Below are 19,392 nucleotides of genomic sequence, written 5' to 3'. Positions count from 1 at the left end.
ATTCGTACTTTGTATATTCACTAAGAACTATATACTGTGATAATTTATAATTAATACAAAAAAATTTTGCACTCTCTTAATTCTAACGATGAATTTCCACATTACAATATTATAAAACAAGAATAAGAAACAGAAAACATTAATACTCATTTTAAAACATTTCATTTTATAAGACAATTATAAAATCATTTATTTCTACATAAAATCATCAGCTAAAAACAAAAATTTATCTTTTCTTTAATACGAGACAGCAACCTACAATATTTTGAATTTTTTTTAATTTCTCCCTGATTTTTTCCCTCCAATTTTCAAAAGTGAAACAGAAGGTTATTATTTTTCACACATTTTCACATACATAAAATATTCTATATTCTATGTATAGTATGTTATTGCAAATACATAATATAAAATACTTTCTTTAAGAAACTATTTTGTTTAGAATAATATATATTCTACGTATAGTATTAGTTGCAAATAGATAATACAAAAATAGTTTCTTTAAGAAAATTATTTTTCAATGAAAAATGTTTTGTTAATTAATAATTTCAATTAATTAATTAATTTGTTAATTTCAATGTTTTGTTAATTAATATAAAGTGGAAGGGAATGATTTTTTTTTTTTTTTTAAATATGAGGAAGAGGAGCAAACACCGTTTATTTGGTAGAAATATATTGGATTCATAATTGATCATTAAAAAGCGACTTCTCTTAAAATTATAATGTTTCTCAAACATTTATGATTTAACTCTCAAAAAATAACCTGATTTTTTTTTTTTTTTAAGAAAAAGAATATATATATTTAAAATTAATACATCACTTCTACAATTAAAAACGGTTTAGTTTTAATATAGAATAAATGCAAAAAGAGATATACATTTTTTCCCCTTTAAATCTTACCAATTTGTCAAGGTCTCTAAAAAAGTATACATTCCATTTTTCATCAACTAACTCTGATGGTTTTTCATCTCTGTATAACTGAAATATATCAAAGGAAATATATAAATAAATAACATAATACAAATAACTTTATTATAAAAAAAATAGTTTTTATACTAAAATTCAAGCAGAAACTTATATTAAAATTGAATAAAATAAAAACACATTTAAGGAAGGCGATAGGTTTTAAGCCATTTCGATTAAGTATACAATTTCTATTTCAATACTCATAAAACTAACCATCTAAAGCTTCCTAATGGTAACAACATGAACAAGATATGTCATTAATGGTCAATTTGAACATAAATAATTACCAAATTTTATCAGCTGCTCATTTAAACAGCTATGCCTGATCCAATAATAGCAATAAGCCTTCATAAGGAATGCAATATTTACTGTCCAAAATACTGTAAATATTTACTGTAACAGGATTGCAACACATAAGAAATCAGTAATTAATAAATATATGAAATACCCTATTTTTATCTCCGAAATAAAGACATTAAAATTTTTTTTAAACGTTTCCCTCCTTCTAGAATATAAAATATTATTGGGATAAACTGATTTAAAAAAATTTAGCTAATTAGATAAAATTAACATCGATTTTCAATGTTTTCTTTTTAAATCAGTGAACTGTTTAGTTATTTTGTAAAACGCTTCATGTGCATTTTTTTTTCCCCATGATTTTTTAAAATACATCTTCTTTAGAAAAGTCAAACAATGTTTGAATCAAAATGAATTAAAGATTTTCAGTTTTAGTTCTTGAGTGAATGCTGCAATCGGCGATCTTCAGAATTTAATTAATTTTAATACAACATAAAGGTAATAATTGTGAATTTCCCCACAAATCTGAAGACAAGTAATAAAAAAAGTATTTAATTAGAAATGATTGTCAAAAATAAATCTCAGTCATGAATTTGATAAAACAATCAACACCATATTCTTGAATCTCCGAATCAATTCAAGTATCAGAATAAAATGTTTTAACATTTGTTAAACATGACGTAATATTAACAGTCAATATGAGGTAGTATTAACAAGTATAAGGTAGTATTAAACAGAATAAGGCAATTAACAAATGACAACTAGTAATTATTTATATATCTATTTAGATATAACAGAATATTATTAATAATTTATGAGAAAAATAGAAAAAAAAAAAGGTTAAATTTAATTTATAAAAACAAAGGCATTTAAAAAAAACACTCACTTCTTGTAAAACTGGAATAACAGGTGGATTTCGCTGTTGCAAGAAATATAAAACCATTAAAATATAAGCATAGGAAGACAAACTTCCACGGGATGCATCACATATACCAAGAACCTATAAAGTAAATAAAAGATGTATGAACAAAATCTGTAAATCTTAAAAGGTTTTGATATAATGGATAACTCAAAATATTTTACCTTGGCAAAGTGTTTTAAAGCATAGCCTAAAACTTGAACTCTTGGATCAATTTTGGTATATGCTTCCAACATTTCTGTATTAACAAGAGCCTAAAAATAAAACAAAGTTATATATGTATAAATAAACCTTTAAAAAAAAAGCAAATGACTTATTTGTTAGAAAGTTTTTACCAAATATAAAATTTTTACTGAAAGAACAAATGAATTATGCAGAAATAATACAAAACAAAAAAAGTTTACAAATTTAAAAAAATTAAAAATTAAATTATAAAGTGAATATATTACCAGTGTGTTGTAAAGGCTAATATCGCCTTCTAGTCTAGTCGTACGCCAAGAAAACTTTACTATTGGAACTTTAGCACTAGTAATAGGTAAAATATTTTCAAGTTGAGGGTGTTTACGTAATACTTCAGCAATCTTTTCTATGATTAAAATACTATCCAGGTTCTGAAAAGTAAAAAGACACTTTATAACATTAATTAAATTACTTCATTATTATATTATATATATTGCCTATTAAAAGAAAGTCATATTCAAGAAACCTGCTTCAGCTTAAAATAGTTATCAATAATGAAATTTTAAAAAAAAAATTCTAATAAAATAAAGGAAAGTTTTTGCACTTGTTAAATCTGCTCATGATTTTTATAATTATTTAATTATTGTAAGCAATAAATTCGTCTTGAAATTTACTCAGCAGTTGAATTCTTATTCCTCATTGGCTCTAAATCACCCCTTTTTTGTTGTGGAAATTACAATTCTATTCATGTGCTCCAAAATAAGTAGTAAAATTAAACTTCGCTATTATCTCCTCAGCCTTTGTTGAGGAATTCACTTAAAATCATGATAATATGATAACTAAATACAACTTTCTTTTAAAGAGGTAACTCAAAGATTATAAAAAAATAGATTCTTTGTTTTCCAATAGTTTTTTAAAAAAAATAGTAATAAATTAACAAATAAAAAAATGAAATGAGATCTTTGAAAAAGGGAAAATAAACAGATCACTAATAAGAACGGATCAATTTTTGATGAAAATCAATAAATTACAAAATTACAATAAGACTCAAAGTTCTATAAATATGAAAAATTTTCAGAAAAAAAATCTTAAATTTCAATTCATTGAAAAATTATACCTTGCTATCATTACGATCTCCAAAGGTAAGACAGAAATCCATGTCACTCTTGTTTTTAAATCCAAAACCATTACAAAATGACCCAAATAATTGCAGTGTAGCATCTGAAAAAGTGTTAATATACAGTTAAAATCCATCTCTACTACAGAGTTCAAGTTAATTATTTAATAGCTGAAGATCATTCAACTATTAAATAATCTTTTAAATTGTCATTCTATTGTATAAAAACTTTAATAAATTCATTAGATAATACATAAATTCATTTTTAAATCAAAAATGAAGTTCAAACTTTGCTAAAGCCAAAACAATACCAAGGAGTTAAAAAAAAATAGCATATAATATTTAACTCTAGAACTACCAAGACCATCATTTTGATGGTTTTCAAATTTCATACTTAAAAATTTTGATATAATTTATTTATTGTTCTAGAACTTCATGATAACTTTTAATGAAATATAAGAACAATTACAAAATCCTATTGAATTTCCACTCAGCCATTTTAACTTTCATAATCTATATGGATCAGTACCTATTTATAAAAAGAGCCAGCAAAATGATAGCTTTAGCAATTTCAAAGTTCATAATATTTTATGGATCATCTATTTAATGATGAACATCAATAAGTATTTACATTCATTTATACATCTCTTTCAGATATTTCCTGGAAAAATTTGAATTACATTTTTCATGTGAAATTATTTTGACTGATCCAAAGTCTTTAGCAGTCGTTATAATGGGATCTATTTTATTCTGATTATGATTCAGTTTAGAATTAAAAGCTCTAACTAGATATCCTATAAAAGCAAATACACACTGTTTTGTTGGTTTTTTAAGTAATAATTCAAATATATTAAATGTTTTTGTAAACTATATATTTTTATTTACATAAACTAAGCCAAAAGTTACAATGTAAGCCATGATGATCAAAAACCTGTGAATTTGACAGGTGCAATAAAACTAGGTCATATTTAACATTGGTAGTTCCAGTGTTAACTATACAAGGATGCCCAAGTTGATTTGGTACTCAAACAACTAAATTCTAAACTGTTATATGTATCTCCAAGACGAAAAGATTCACAAAATGAGTTACAAGGTTTTATTTTATATTATATAAACCAATAAATATATTTCTAATTTTTATTTTTAAATTACAGTGCCTGTATTTTTATGCAGTTCCTAGTCTATTTATCATGTTTAGCAAAATGTTCTTGACACAAATATTTTAAGCAGAAAAAGTATCATGTTTCTATGATTGGGTGGGTTACGAAAACTCTGAATCACATTATTTTAAATCAATAAATGTCCATTTAAAAAAAAACATGTTTTGATTTACAGTTGAAGCATCCATTAAAATGATACAATTGTCTTAAGATACTAGATGTTGCATTCTGGATTCAAATTCTTTCTTTAGTAATTTCTAAATGGAACTGTCATGTCATTGTGTATCTCTTAATAAATTAGAATTGCCAGTTCCAAATTACTTGGAAAAAATCCTGAGTATAAGAAGCTAATTATAAAAAGTATAAAAATGTTTATTACCAGGAAATACTTCTCTAATGTACTTCTGTATGTCACGCATGTCTGAATCAATACTATCCAATTCCGATTTACTGACTGCATTTTCATCTGGGAAAAATAATGAGTGAATATAAGCAATCTGTCAATTGTATGAAACTTTTAAAAAAATCATTATTAATTATTTTGGAAGTTTTTACAATATCTAGGACAGGAAAACAGGAAAAGGTATGCATTAATTTATAAAGATAAAATATACAATTAAATTAAAATGTAAAATAAGCAAACAACTTTGAAACAAAGTTATTAAAGCAGGTTGAGATATGCAAGGATAAGACATGCAAAGGTACATCTTTCATCAAAACATTACATATTGCAAATACTAATTATCTATAACTGTAATTATTTTTATTTAATCACAGTGAAAAATATAACATTTCAGATGATTTAGAGTATTTCACATTAGGGAGGGTATCTGTAAACAATGTTACAAGTGACAATAGAAATATGACCTTAAGAACATAGGAATAAAAATTACCCACAGTGTCCCCCCCCCCCCACGTTTATTGCTTCCTAATTGATATTTTACAGTAATGATGGTATAAATTTTCTTTCTTTTGCAATTAGACATGGGGAAGGAAATCAACAAAGTTAAAAAATAAATTTGAATGCACAAAGAAATTGAGTGAAAAAAATTTAAATTACAAAATAGGATTTTCAAAAACAAAAATAACACAGATATAATATAACTGATGGACATTCTATTCTATAACTTCGTCATTCTATTCTATAATTTCGTCATTCTATTCTATAATTTCATTTTTTAAAACAGTTTTGTAAACAAATTCGGTAAAACATACTAAGGTTCAAGATGGAAGTTTTTGCCTTTTTTTTATTTTTATTTTATTTATTTATTTATTTATTTATTTATTTTTGTAATGAATATTTCAAGAAATGACATAAAAATTTACCAATCAGTCATTTATAAATATAGCAATTACTAATTAAATAAAAACAACATTCTAATGAGGGAAGGGAAAGTGCAATTTCTTCACATAAGGACTTCAAATATACAGCATATTCAAGATGAACAACATCCAATCACCATAGCACAAGAAATAAGCATGAAGCAATTTGAAATGTATTTCATCATCTTTGTATTGTCAAGTCATAATGTTCTTATTCTATAATTAATTTTAGTCATAATGCCATCATGTTTACTGAGTTTATTGCCTTTTAGCTTCTATTTTACAAGCATTCATTATAAAAGTTTAGATATTAAACTCTCAGCATTTAACCATAACAGCTGTAAAAAAATCCTTTAAAATAATTAAGTGGGTCACAAATCAATGAGCTTTAATGCCCAACAACTCTAGTCGATTTTATCAAACAGCTTGGTAAGAAAAATTAATTTAAATTGTCATCAAAACCATAGATTATCATTTAATCATTATCAAGGTATTTTACATGATCTGTGAGAATTATTTTGTAAACAGCTTATAACAAAGCAGAACAATGGTACATTTTTCATGGCCATGTATATACACTATTTTTAAATAGTCGTCAGAAATCAGTCTAAAAACAGCCCTAACATTACATAATGAATTCAAGCCAGCTTACAGTAATTTTTGTTTGCTTCATTGATGGAATTCGTCACTCCAGTCAATGTACTAAATCTCTTTTTTTTTTTTTTTAATAAATAGTCTATTTAATTTCACATTTCAACAAAGTTTTAACATTATCAAGATGTTAGCGATTTATTTTATCTCATTTTTTGTTGAATGTTGCATATTTGTGATTTATATATCATGTAAATTTATTTATGTTAAAATGTGGATATTATAAATATTAAAAAAAGACTATTGATTGAAATAATAAAATTCTTAAAATACTAATCATAAATAGTAGTTAATGATTTCCTTGCTAATAAATAAAAACATTCACATAACATGATTACGACAAAATACTAAACTTTCAATTAATACAGCATTAAAATTACTATCTTACAGGATCTGTCAAAGTGAATGTAGCGTAGTCAGTTAAATATATAACTGCCTAATATACCGTAAATAACAATTGCATCTTTACTTACTAAATAATAATTTAATTATTTCAATTTATATGTACACCTTAGTCCAAGAATTTAAAAGTCCTAAAATTTGTGTTTTTATAAATTTATTTCACAATTAGTCTAATAACACTTTTTTTTTTTAAATTTCAGCCTGCTTACACCCCCCCCCTCCGAGGTGGCCAGAAATCTGCCACTGCTTGCTTCAACTGAATAAATATAACTTTGCAAGGATGTAATTCATACTATCAAACAAAGCAAAATCTTCACTGTATAAAGCATAAATGAAGAAGTCATATGAGAAAAAAAAATGATTATGAAAATTAAAGATGATTATGAATTAGCATTTAACAATCAATCGATGTAAAAAATTTCATACTAAGTCCTAAAAACATTGAGATGCTTTACAACACAATGCTAACAATGGCATGTATATGCTAATGTTGTTTTAAAATATTAAATTTCAGTTCAGGAAAACAATGTGTACAATAATGCATTTTCTAAAATTTTCAAATCATTCGATTGTAAAAAAAAATTAAATATTTACCTTTTACATTATGTAAAACTTCATCAATAAGGTTCAGAAATTCAGGGGTCATTGATGGCAATGAAATTGGTATAGGTAAGTCATCATTAGGACAATCCTACAAATGAAAATTTTGAAAAAAAACATTACAATAAAAAAACATCTATTACATTAAAAATTCTTATTCATAAAGTAATATGATTTTTACCTGGTAAACAGCCTAAAATTTTTATATTTATAAATTAATATATATTTTAACAAAGGCCGTCTTACTTAGACAGACTTATAATAGACTTATGAGAAACAGAGAGGGAAAGCAAAAGTATTTTTGCTAATTATATTGACAAATTGACCTTTAAAAAAAAAAACTTCCAAGAAAAATATTACACATTATTTATATATATATGCAATGAATTAGGTATGGCTATTAATCTTTCTTTCCTATTGCAACTCCAAATGCTAACCAGTTTTACCTTATCTATTTTTTTTGGGGGGGGAAGGGGGTAAGCGAGTGCTAAACTTAGTTTCAATTGCAATTTGAACTAAAAATGATGAATTAACAAATTATAATCATAAATTCTCATTACAATAACATAAATAATGCAAGAAGATAGGATAAGGAAATAAATTTTTTAGATAAAGATATTTAAACACAGTATAAAATGAATTCTCCTGAAAGCAAATGCATGTTTGAAAGAGAAAAACTCGAGAAACACCTAACTGATATTGGAGACATTTGTACCATTTTGTAGGGCTAATTGATATTGGGAAAGATCTTAGTATATTGAAATCATACCAAAAAAAAAAAAAAAAAAAAAAAAAAAGAATTTTATAATCGCAATTTTAATTATTTTCCTCCTGATTCATGCATGCGTAAAACAGCAGCATCTGTGCTCTGTACTTATTCACGTATGCGCAAAAACTTCAAACTGTGCATGCGCAAATAGCAAGAGCTGTGGTATGCACATGCAATACATTTCTTTGTTCATGTCTGATTTTAAACAGCGATTCAAAACTCATTATGCTCAAATAAAGGAAACCCAACCTTGGCCGGAGCACATTAAATGCAAAAATGCAGCATTTGTTGCATGGGAATGAAAATGTAGAGGAAAGAAATGTTCGGCTAACGAATATCAAGAGAAAGAATATCTACACTTTGGAAAAGAAAGTCTTCTGTTGAGTGAAGTAACCATCCATCTTTAAATCGCACTGCAATTAAATTACAAAGACAGAATGAATCACACTTAAGTTTAAAGCTAACTTTCCCTCTTAGATGTTATACCATGGGAAACGCTGTGTGGGAACTGCTAGTAGAATATAAAAGTAAGACAAACAATAAAAACTGGTTAACAGACAAAAGACAGCCAACACAATTTGAATCGAAATCCATCAAAGTAGATGTACAACAACTGTTCATAAGAACTGAATGAATTTCTCAAATACAGCACTGAAGATAATATGTACCTGAAATTTCAATTGCTCAGAAATGTAAATATTAATTCCCAACTTAGTGCATGTGGAGAAACATGGATGGCCTTTGTTTTTGATTATCAGTACATGATTTGTTGTTTTTTAGTTGCAAACAATGTTTCATTCTACATATGAAAAAATACCAATGATTTCTCATGTTTGATAAAAATTATCACCAAATAAAACATTTCAGTTTTAGACTAAATTTTTCTGATTTTTCTCAATCTCTCAGAATTCTCTGACAATTCCCTTTTTCCCAGTCGGCTGACTACCCTGTAACACAATAATATAATTTTAGAATTTTCAATAATAAATAATTCATTCACTAAATATTCAACCCGAAAATAGATTTGAAATACCACAATTAAACTCATAGAAGTCATTCATACACAGCATTTTGGTTCTGTTAAACTGTAGTATAAACAAATGAATTCTTGTTGAACTAAACAGAAAGGTCTAGTCAAATTAAATACATTCGAGTCTGTGAACAGAGATCTTTAAATAACAAATGAGTGGATGTTTCTAATTCCCCAAGAATGTAGATAGCCATTATCTACAAGATTCTTCAATATAAATTCTTAAGATATTCCATATTTGAGAACAGATGAAAGGCCAAGATGACTTAATATTTAGTATAAGGAAAAATTTCCAGTAAGTGCATTGATAGGTGCATCCATATTTGAATGTGAAAAGAAAAAAAAAAAAAAAATCAACCAATATGTACTTAGTGATTAGTACATAAAAATTAATAAGAGAAATGAAGCCATCATTATCAGAAATACTGTTTATCTGAGAAAAAAAATTAGTATTCAGCTATCCCACAAAATAATGAAATAGAGGCAAACAAGTATTTGAAAATTTAAGTAAAATCAATATTAAAACATGCATGCAGAATATAATTAAAAGAAATAATAAAAAATAAAATTTATTTCGATTACAAGCGAGTTTTGAATATATTACAAACATATAATTGAATTAAAAGTTACCTTCTTCAGGTGGCCTGAACCCTTGCACAATTTACATTGCAATGGAACATCCTAAAAAATAAAAATAATGTATAACTGTAATATGATGGATATTTAAAAAAAAAAACTTAATTAGAATATTTAAGCACTCACTCTTTCACCCTTAAATGTCACTGCTCTGAATTCATAATGAAACATTTCTTTGGTTATTTCTTTGCCTTTTGTATCCCAATAGCCTACAGATTGAGAATTAGGTTTTAAAGTATGCTTGGTTTGATTTTCTTTAGTAGACTTGTCAGTTGATTTCTTGGGTGATGAGCTAATATCAGTAGTGGATAAAACAATGTCAGAAGATTTTTCTGATGAAGTGATAGTTTCATCAGCATCGTCTTCATTGTTTAGAGAAATTTTTTTCATGGTTGATACAAAACTGTCAACAGAAATTTCTGGATCATGATCTTCTAATTCTGGATTATCAACCAGCTGATCAGAATCTTCATTTTCTGATTCTTCAGATTCTTCCAAGTCTTTCAAATCAGGCTCGGTCACAGCATCTGTATATTAAATTATACAATAAATTTTGAAATGTAAATCAATACAATATTTATTTTCTTTACAAAGAAGATGCAATTTTAAAAATTTATAATTTGAGTTTTAATCTAGCCTTTTAAATAAATATGTAATCACCAATCTTGTTTCAATATATTTAATTTTTGCCATATGAAATGCATACTTCGAACATTGCATTAAATGCAGTAACAATTTGGAATATGTTTCTAAGCTTACACCTCTAAAGCAACTATTTTGCATTCCATATAAACAACAACAAATAAACAAATTCAATTTATTATGTAGTATTAAATAATTGATTGGAAGCCATTGTATTGTTTTACTAATAAAAATTACAGCATAGCTAGCTTTAAAACTTGAGACGACAATTTTTAATTCTGGATAAAAAAAAAAGACAAAAGGAAAAATCAAATTTCTTAGGCATTATCAAATAAATGAATTATAATGAATAATCACTAATTATTTTCTTTCTTATTTAGTAAGAAATATATTAAAGTAACTTCTATGAAATTTTAAAATTATTCGGTTTTAATCAATAATACAATTGTTTGATATTTTACTTACATTCAGACATTGTCAGTGCATCAAAGGATTCATTTTTAATTAATTCAATTGATTTGGACTTCGACCGTGGAAAAGCAAAGTAGCGATAAGTCTTGATGAAGCACTGGTGTATATACTGGCAAACAGGAAATGTTGGGATAACATAGGCTAAATTTCTTCTAGTATAGGGCTCTGAAAAAAATATGAAACAAAATAATCAATAGAATAGCAAATGAATGACAATTTTAAAAAGTAGTGTTTGAATAATATAAAATTAATTTTCTTGGTGGAAAATTTCATAATAAAAAATAAATTCAATTGTACATAAAAAGTTCACATAGTGTTTTGCATAATAATGGTATAAAAGATACTGCACTTATGCATTCAGGAAATATTCAAAATAAAACTCAAAGCTAGGCACAAGATCTAACAAGTTAGATACTGTATAAAAATTTGGGCGATATCAAAAGAATTATTTTTAATAAATTAGAAGACAAAAGGGAATAAATTTATCAAGATATACTTTTGTTGACAATGATTTCACTCTTTCATAACATATATTTGAAGATATACAAATTATGTAAATTGAAGAGGTGGGGGGGGGGGAATGCACTGAATGCAGAACTATTTTATTTATAGCAACCCTATTATTTTACTTCGACACTCAAATTTATATATATATATATATATTCTTTTCCGAAAATGAATTTGTTTGTCTCAGAACAAAAAAAAAAGCATAAATGACATCAATTTCAACTAAAGTCAGAAAATATATTTCTGAGAAATGAAATAAAAACACAAAAAGTGTTAAAATGTGTTTTAATACAAAAAGAGTTAAAATTTGTCAACACTTGTTTCATTAAAAATAGAGAACATTTTTACTAAATTTATAGCAAATAAAATATTTTTACCTTCAACAGCAAAGAATCTTGTGGACCAATTTCGATCCTTGCATGTAACTCGCTTAGAACTTCGAATGCAAACAACATGCTGCCCCACTTTATAATCAAAACTATAGAAGTGAAAAAATTTCAACCACAATTCCCCAATTGAGTCAGTATTTTCACTTTTCCAATTATTTTCCTACAAAATATTTTTTTATTTAAAATAATTAAAATATTGAGCATAATTTCAGAAATTTTTAGTAAAATATAAATATTTGAAAATAAAAAAAAAACATAATTTATAAACATATAGATCATTATTATGGGTGTAATATCAATATATCACTATACAGAAAAATTAATACCACTGGGGGAAAAAAAAAACCTAAATGCATATGCAGCAATTTCAAGGCACATTTTGATTGAACCCTTGACCTAAAAATTTACTTCCTAATTAGATGGCATATCCTATTTGGGATATTTTCTGCTATTTTAATTCCTATAATAATATAAAAAGTATTCGTGATATTGAAGTACTTCTAAAATGATTTTTTTTTCATTTTAAATTACTTAATACTTTCACTTTTGAAGATTCAAAATTCTATAATTTGATACATGTATCAGACAAAGCATTGTATTTGAAAGAGTAAAGTATCAGTGCTAATAAATATTTAGGTATTTAATAATGACTACTTTAAACTGCTTTCTTAACTGCAAAGGCCAAAAGAACCAAAATGAAATTCTGTATCTCAGAATATATTTAATATTTAAATACTTATTCAAGCGTTTATCCCCCCCCCCCCGCAAAGTGTAACAACATACTATATACCAGGTGATTATAAAAAAACTATCCTGATATACGAGACTGTAACTATAGGTATGGAATAAAATTTGGGTTCAAGGTATTTTGAAATATGTGTTCACAAATCATATGAAAAACAACAGTGAAACTAACAGTTACAGTGACAAAATATCAAAATTTTCAAATATCAATATTGTTTCTCCCCTACCCAATGGAATGTGTTCACCAAAGCAAAAAACAAATAATATTGGAATGGTACCAGTAGCACAAAAATCACTAGCACTAGATAGACTAAGAAGAAAAGAGAAAACTGTGGTGTGTCTGCCAGAGACATGAAGTTCAACAAATTCCTTTCGGAATGGTACGGAATTTTGGCACCTAGGCAAAGTGGCATCATGATCCAAGTAGGTCAAGTAGAAAATTGTCAAAAACACTGTCAGAACCACTGTCAAATGTTTTGCCTTCTGTTGCTTCTCTGCTGTTATTGGTTGTTTTCTCTTTTCTTCTTAGTCTATCTACTGCTGGTAATTTTCATGCTACAGGTACTACTCCGATGCTATTTATTGCTTTCTGCTATAAAAAAACACATTCCAATAAAAAAAAAGCTGGTGTTGCCATTTGAAAAATTTTGTCACTGTAACCATAACTATTAGAGTATAACTTTTTTTTTTTCATGTGATTCTCGGGCACATACCTTAAAATACCTAGAATCATAATTTTATTCTGTTCCTGTCAACAGTATAATAGTACTGATCTTATATTCAGGATAGTTTCTTTTGTACGTCTTGTGTATCTTGTGTGTGTATATATTTGCAGAATATATTCTCAAGATCTACATATACAAATATGCCAAAAAAAAAAAAAATTTAATAGTAAAACAATATTTACCAAACTGAATTTTTCAAAGAATTCAGAAGGACCAAAACCTTCAATCTGGAATAATAATAATAGGTCATATTAATACAGACAGATTCAATGCACTTTGAATTATATCTTATTATTAGTTCAATAACAACTAAAGTGCAAGATAAAAACTATGCTTTAGAATAGTGAAATCTGCAATGCCTCATCTTCTATCCCATACTTGGCACACATTTGATAGTTATATATAGTTTGATAGGTATGAAACAAAGTGCCATTCAGTCATAAAATTTTTAGTTTATGCTAGATATTAACAGCTGTTGATCTTCAAATGAAAAAAACTCAAGAATTCAAAACCCCTAAAAGGCGACATTAGTTTATTAAATAAGAATATCTGAAACACACACACACACAAAATTCTTTACAAAAACAAAATATATGCTTTATCAAATCAAAAACGAAATCCACTTTAACCTTCCAAGATTCCATTTATCCCATTTCCATCCAACACATGAGATAGACTTATGAGGATGAAAGAAAGATGGAAAAAAATAAAAAAGAATTTTACCAGGTACCACAAATAACAAATTTGGAGTAATCTACCAAAACTGACTTTCAGTCCTTAAACCCCAAGTTATTGGAGTTATAAAAAAATCAATCAAAGTATTCAACTTCTTAGGGTGTCCCAAAAGTTTCTTTCTCATTGCTATGAATAGCCTTATCTAGCTCTGCTAGTGCAAACATGCAGGCTTATCTATTAGCCATCTATGTCATCAGTTTCAGTCGTGCCAGAGTTCTACTACACCCCAAGCTTGGACTATGCCCCCAAAAAGTTTTTTTGACCATTTGGTAGGATTGGAAAGGCATATTTTTCTACAAGCTTCTTTCTCAGATGAAACAATAAATTCTAAGAAATACTGTTAAAACTTTTTCATCATGACAACGCAATACCAAATAATGCATTAGTCGTAAGAGAGAAGCTCTTGCAGTTTGATTAAGATGATTTATCACATCTTGCATACTCAACAGATCTCGATCCATTATTTCTTTCTGTCCTTAAAAAATTTCTCTTCGCAATAAGCGCTTTAAATCCATCAGCGAAATAAAAGCACACCTCAAGAATTATTTCTTGTCCAAAACACAACAATTTTGGAAAGAAGGCATAACGAAGCTTCCTGAGAGATGGAAGAAGGGAACAGAGCAAAAGGGTTCTTATATAACAAAATAAATATCTTATGCAGTAAATATTATGTATTCATTTCATATTAGAAATAAGAAAGCAATTTATGGAACACCCTAATATTTGTTACAATGAGGCAAAAGTTTGCATTTGAATTATTTTTTCTCGGCTCATATTGGAGCTATGGACTCTTTTCAGCTGGAAAGTCCCAGAATTACCTTAAAATTATCATTCTGTCACACAAACACACAACTTTTGAATGGAGGTGAGGAGTTCTAGAAACCCTCATCATTAAAAATATAGACAAATTTCTCTAAAGTTATGGCACGAAAAACATTGCATTAAGTTGTATTTCTATCAGGAATCTATCTAAAATTTAAATTATTAACATATACTTAACAAAATTACTCTAATTATAAATAATCTATACTTATAATAAAGCTCAATGTGTGTGTGTGTGTGTGTGTTGGCGCTCTACAGGCCAGACCGTTTGACCTGCAGCTACCAAATTCGGTACATGTATACCTTGGAGGTCGGGAATGTGCACCTGGGGTTCCTTTTTTCGAATTTTTAATTAGAATTTTAATTATTAATTAAAAACTAACTTTCCCGCCAAAAAATCTTCCATTTTCCCCACCGCCAACTTTTCCGCCAAATATATCTTTCATTTTTCCCACCGCCAATAGAGAAAGGCTTCAGTTTTTTTTTCTCCCAACAGTAATGAGGCTAGGGTTAAAATTTTTCGGCGGATTATTTCAATCAATTCTGTTTATTTTCTTAATGTTTGATGCATTTAAAATTAAACATTGTTAATGAATCGATCTTTCAGATTTATTCTGAAGTACTTTTGAATTAAAATAAAACAGAATAAAGGAAATTAAAAATTTCTAATCCGCATAGCGTTACCCCAACTGGCGTAGAAAAAATAACGTATTTGCGTTTCGTAACTGGCGAAGAAAATTCACGCATGCGCATTCTGTTCTGATTGTTGTCATGACAACCGTTATCAATGGATGATTTAAATTATTTTGGGGTTAGTTGCATGCTTTTGTAAGTAAATTGTACTTATGTTAGTTATATATTTTTTGTATATGCTTATAGTTTTAAGTACATCGTTTTTTAAGTAGTTTTTTTAAAACCTGTTTTCAACCGTTTATTTTAAACGATTTGTTTTATTTTCTTAGTGTTTGATGCATTTAAATTTAAACATTGTTAATGAATCGATCTGCTCATAATGAATCTAAGAAAATTTTGTTGACAAACTCTTGAGATATTACATAAATTAAAAAAGATATTCTTTAGTGCCCATAAAGTTTAAACGCTGTGTGACTCCATTTTCAGTAATCAGATTATAAAAAAAAATGCTTTGTTTCAGTAAAAAATATTATTATATTAACTGAAGATTAATTCTTTCCACTTTAATTTAAAGCATAAATTCTACGGATGCTAACAGAAAATTAAAGAGATACATATTACGTTATGACTGAAGGCCTTTATAATATTATGAATGAATTATATGACAATCAAAATTTGAAGTTTTAATATATTTTGATGAAGAAGTTATTAAAGTAGGAATTGCATAAAATATTTAATTATTAAAATTTTAACGAACATTAAGATTGGCGAACCGGCTGGTCGCCAAAGGCGGCTAGTAATGTAATAAATAAAAACTCATAAAAGTATAAATTTCATTCATTTCTGCATGCATTCAGTTTCACCTCCTCCCAAGCATTTGAACCATCTTATGTGACAATAAAATTGCATCCAATGCAAAAACATGTTTTAAAATCTAAATATGCAAACTTTTAACAAATTATATTTAATTAATGTTCACATTTACTGAGAAATAAGTAATACTTTTGGAATAACTCATACCATAAAAGCAAATGATATTGAATAAATTTAGCATATTAGTACGACAGAAGATTTTTTAGATTTATTTTCAAACATGAAATATGGTATTTAAGAAATAAAACAGAGAAAATTACTTGAAATTTTTACATAAGGTATTGAAATTAAAATGCAATATTTAATGCATGACAATATACATATAGAATTTATAATGACTTACTTCCCTGTTTTATTAATAAGTTATGCCCCAATTTAGTAACTATTAAGGAGATTGTCGAATTATAAATATTTATATTTCAGTTTGACATAAAAAAAATACAGTACAACTATTTATTTTCAAGAATGAGATATTGTATAAACAAAAAATTACCTCGTGCAAGACAGGTAAAACAGGAGGCTGCACTTGTTGTAAGAAATGTATCAGGAATAAAGGAAAACAGCATGATGGAAGTGTTCCACGGTTTTGCTGGTCTATCTTACAAAGCTGAAAAAATTTAAAACATTTTTATAAATAAAACATAAAAAAAAACCATAAGAATACACAATAATTATTAAATTATATAATTTCACAATCTAATGAAAACTAAATGCAATATTTTATATACTTCTTTAATTTTCTTACAAACATTATAAAAACAAAAATGTAAACATAAATTCCATAAAAGTTATGGCTATTCATGAATAGAAGATTAATTTTAAAAATCATCTAAATATATTATCTAGAATTCACTTTACAGTATTTGTTAATACAACTTTTAAATTTTTAAAAAGCAATTTATGTCTCAAACAATACATGGTACAGGACATAAGGCACGATGCAAATTAAGAAAAGAAATAGAGATTTCTTTTCTTAAAAAATAAACTTTCATGATGTGATTACAAGAAATAAAGGACTGTATGTGTGTGTGCATTATAAAAATTTATCAAACTCTATCATATGAAGAATAGTTCAAAAAAAATTATCAACATGTTATTTGATTTACAGGCATTTTAACCTGTTCAGAACCCTGATCACATATCCGTAATACTGCGATTCTCCATTCACGGCCCATGGTATCATATGTGAGATGAGCCTTTCTGTCTCATGATCGGCACATGATCACACTGGTGTGATTTCTATTCAGAATGTTTTATTTAAATTTTAAAACATTTGATGACGGTTGAAGTTCATTATAATTTTGAAGAATATTTCACAGAGTGTTGACATTGAATATGTGCTTTTTATTTATTTATTATTATTATCTAAGGTATTTAAACATGTTCTAACTCCTTTGAGACAATTGGGCATTTAAAGGGCCATGACTTATTTCACTCAGGGTTTTTGTTTATATTTTGACATAGTGGGGAAAGGATGGAATGCTTATTAGTTTATCTGGGAGTAGATTTGTTGTTAGGAGTTTCGGGTTTGTTACATAGTATTTTTATAATGTTTTTGATCAGTTTTATTTTGCTTGTCATGGTGCAGGAAATGCTTGACAATCGAATCAGAATCAAAGTGTATGGCATTTGATCTTCATAAATGGGCATTGGCTTCTGTGCTGTGTTCAGGTGTGACTGAAAGAAACTCTGCTGTTTATGTTCAGTGCTTTTTTTTTTTTTTTTTTTTTTTAAGCAAGGAGAATATTGAAAAAGTATGTTCAGCTTACTGCTGCTGGGGGGGGGGGATGAGAGTGAAATATTATACAAGTATATATTTATAACTTTATTTTCATGCATATAACATTTTCTTCCATAGGTACAGTTACAAGTTGAATATTTTGCTTGTTTCATTCATTTCTATTAAGGTTATAGTTTTTATATTAATGCACATGAAGTAGTAATATATTACATTTTATTTGTAAAATTGAAGTCATCATTTTAAATAGATAATTTTATAAGAATTTTGTAAAATTAGGCTTAATTGCAAAAATTACGTGGTCCTGTGGTGGCATTCCATTTCAGAGCATTCAGTCCCATGAGAATGCATCGTTTTACATGTGCTGGTTCTGAAGGGGTTAACATTTTTAGAACATAAGATTATTTTCAAAAATATTATGAAAAAGTTTGGAATTTTTAGACAGTATTTTTGTTATTCACTCAAATGAATGCCAAAGACACGATTTCAACCTTTTAGCACTTTGTGACATATAAAATCATGAACATTTATTTTGCAGAATTTTGTGATCTATAGCATCATAATATCTACTTTTGGGACCATAAAGAACACAAAGTATTTTTTTTAATCTGAATTTATTGATTTAAGAAAAAAAAACTTACTTTTGCCCAATAACGCAAAGCTATTCCTAATGTTGGAACACGCTGATCTAATTGGAAATAAAATGATAGTAACTTTGCTAATTTTGTAGATGAGCCACTTTCAATAAGCACATGACAAAGCAATGAATTTTCAACATCAATATATTTGATACAAGGCCTTTTCTTTTTAAAATCACTTTCAACTTTCTTATATGCCTTATCTATAAAAAGATATCAATAGTTTAAAAAAAATGATAATGTTCAACAGATGAATTAAAAAAAAATTCTGTAAAATTTATAAATTCTTAAAAAGTAAGCAAGATTCATAGTTCAGTTTTATTTCAGGAAGAGTTAAATGTCTAAATATTCTGAAGCATCAAACATTTAAAATCCTTGCAACTCAGAACAGTATTGCATTCTTTCATATTTCTTAAAACAATAAAGCA

At 26.9% G+C, this 19,392-nt stretch overlaps 1 protein-coding gene across 1 annotated transcript in view; it reads right to left on the bottom strand.

Moving 5' to 3' along the window:
• LOC129965716 (terminal uridylyltransferase 4-like) overlaps positions 1-19,392 on the bottom strand; it is a 49,613-nt gene that overhangs the window by 11,127 nt on the left and 19,094 nt on the right. The window contains exons 8-21 of the mRNA XM_056079835.1: positions 18,968-19,167; positions 17,082-17,195; positions 13,708-13,752; positions 12,045-12,216; positions 11,155-11,325; positions 10,174-10,574; positions 10,042-10,092; positions 7,607-7,703; positions 5,016-5,102; positions 3,477-3,580; positions 2,629-2,790; positions 2,344-2,433; positions 2,147-2,260; positions 898-975 (exon numbers count right to left, since the gene is read on the bottom strand). Coding sequence (XP_055935810.1) covers positions 898-975; positions 2,147-2,260; positions 2,344-2,433; positions 2,629-2,790; positions 3,477-3,580; positions 5,016-5,102; positions 7,607-7,703; positions 10,042-10,092; positions 10,174-10,574; positions 11,155-11,325; positions 12,045-12,216; positions 13,708-13,752; positions 17,082-17,195; positions 18,968-19,167 — 1,886 coding nt within the window. The remainder of the gene's footprint in view (positions 1-897; positions 976-2,146; positions 2,261-2,343; positions 2,434-2,628; positions 2,791-3,476; positions 3,581-5,015; positions 5,103-7,606; positions 7,704-10,041; positions 10,093-10,173; positions 10,575-11,154; positions 11,326-12,044; positions 12,217-13,707; positions 13,753-17,081; positions 17,196-18,967; positions 19,168-19,392) is intronic.

The sequence above is a fragment of the Argiope bruennichi genome, chromosome 4 (genome assembly GCF_947563725.1).
Source record: "Argiope bruennichi chromosome 4, qqArgBrue1.1, whole genome shotgun sequence".
Lineage (NCBI taxonomy): Eukaryota > Metazoa > Arthropoda > Arachnida > Araneae > Araneidae > Argiope > Argiope bruennichi.
The sequence above is the reverse complement of the archived record's forward strand: the minus strand, read 5'-3'. Positions and strand labels throughout refer to the sequence as shown.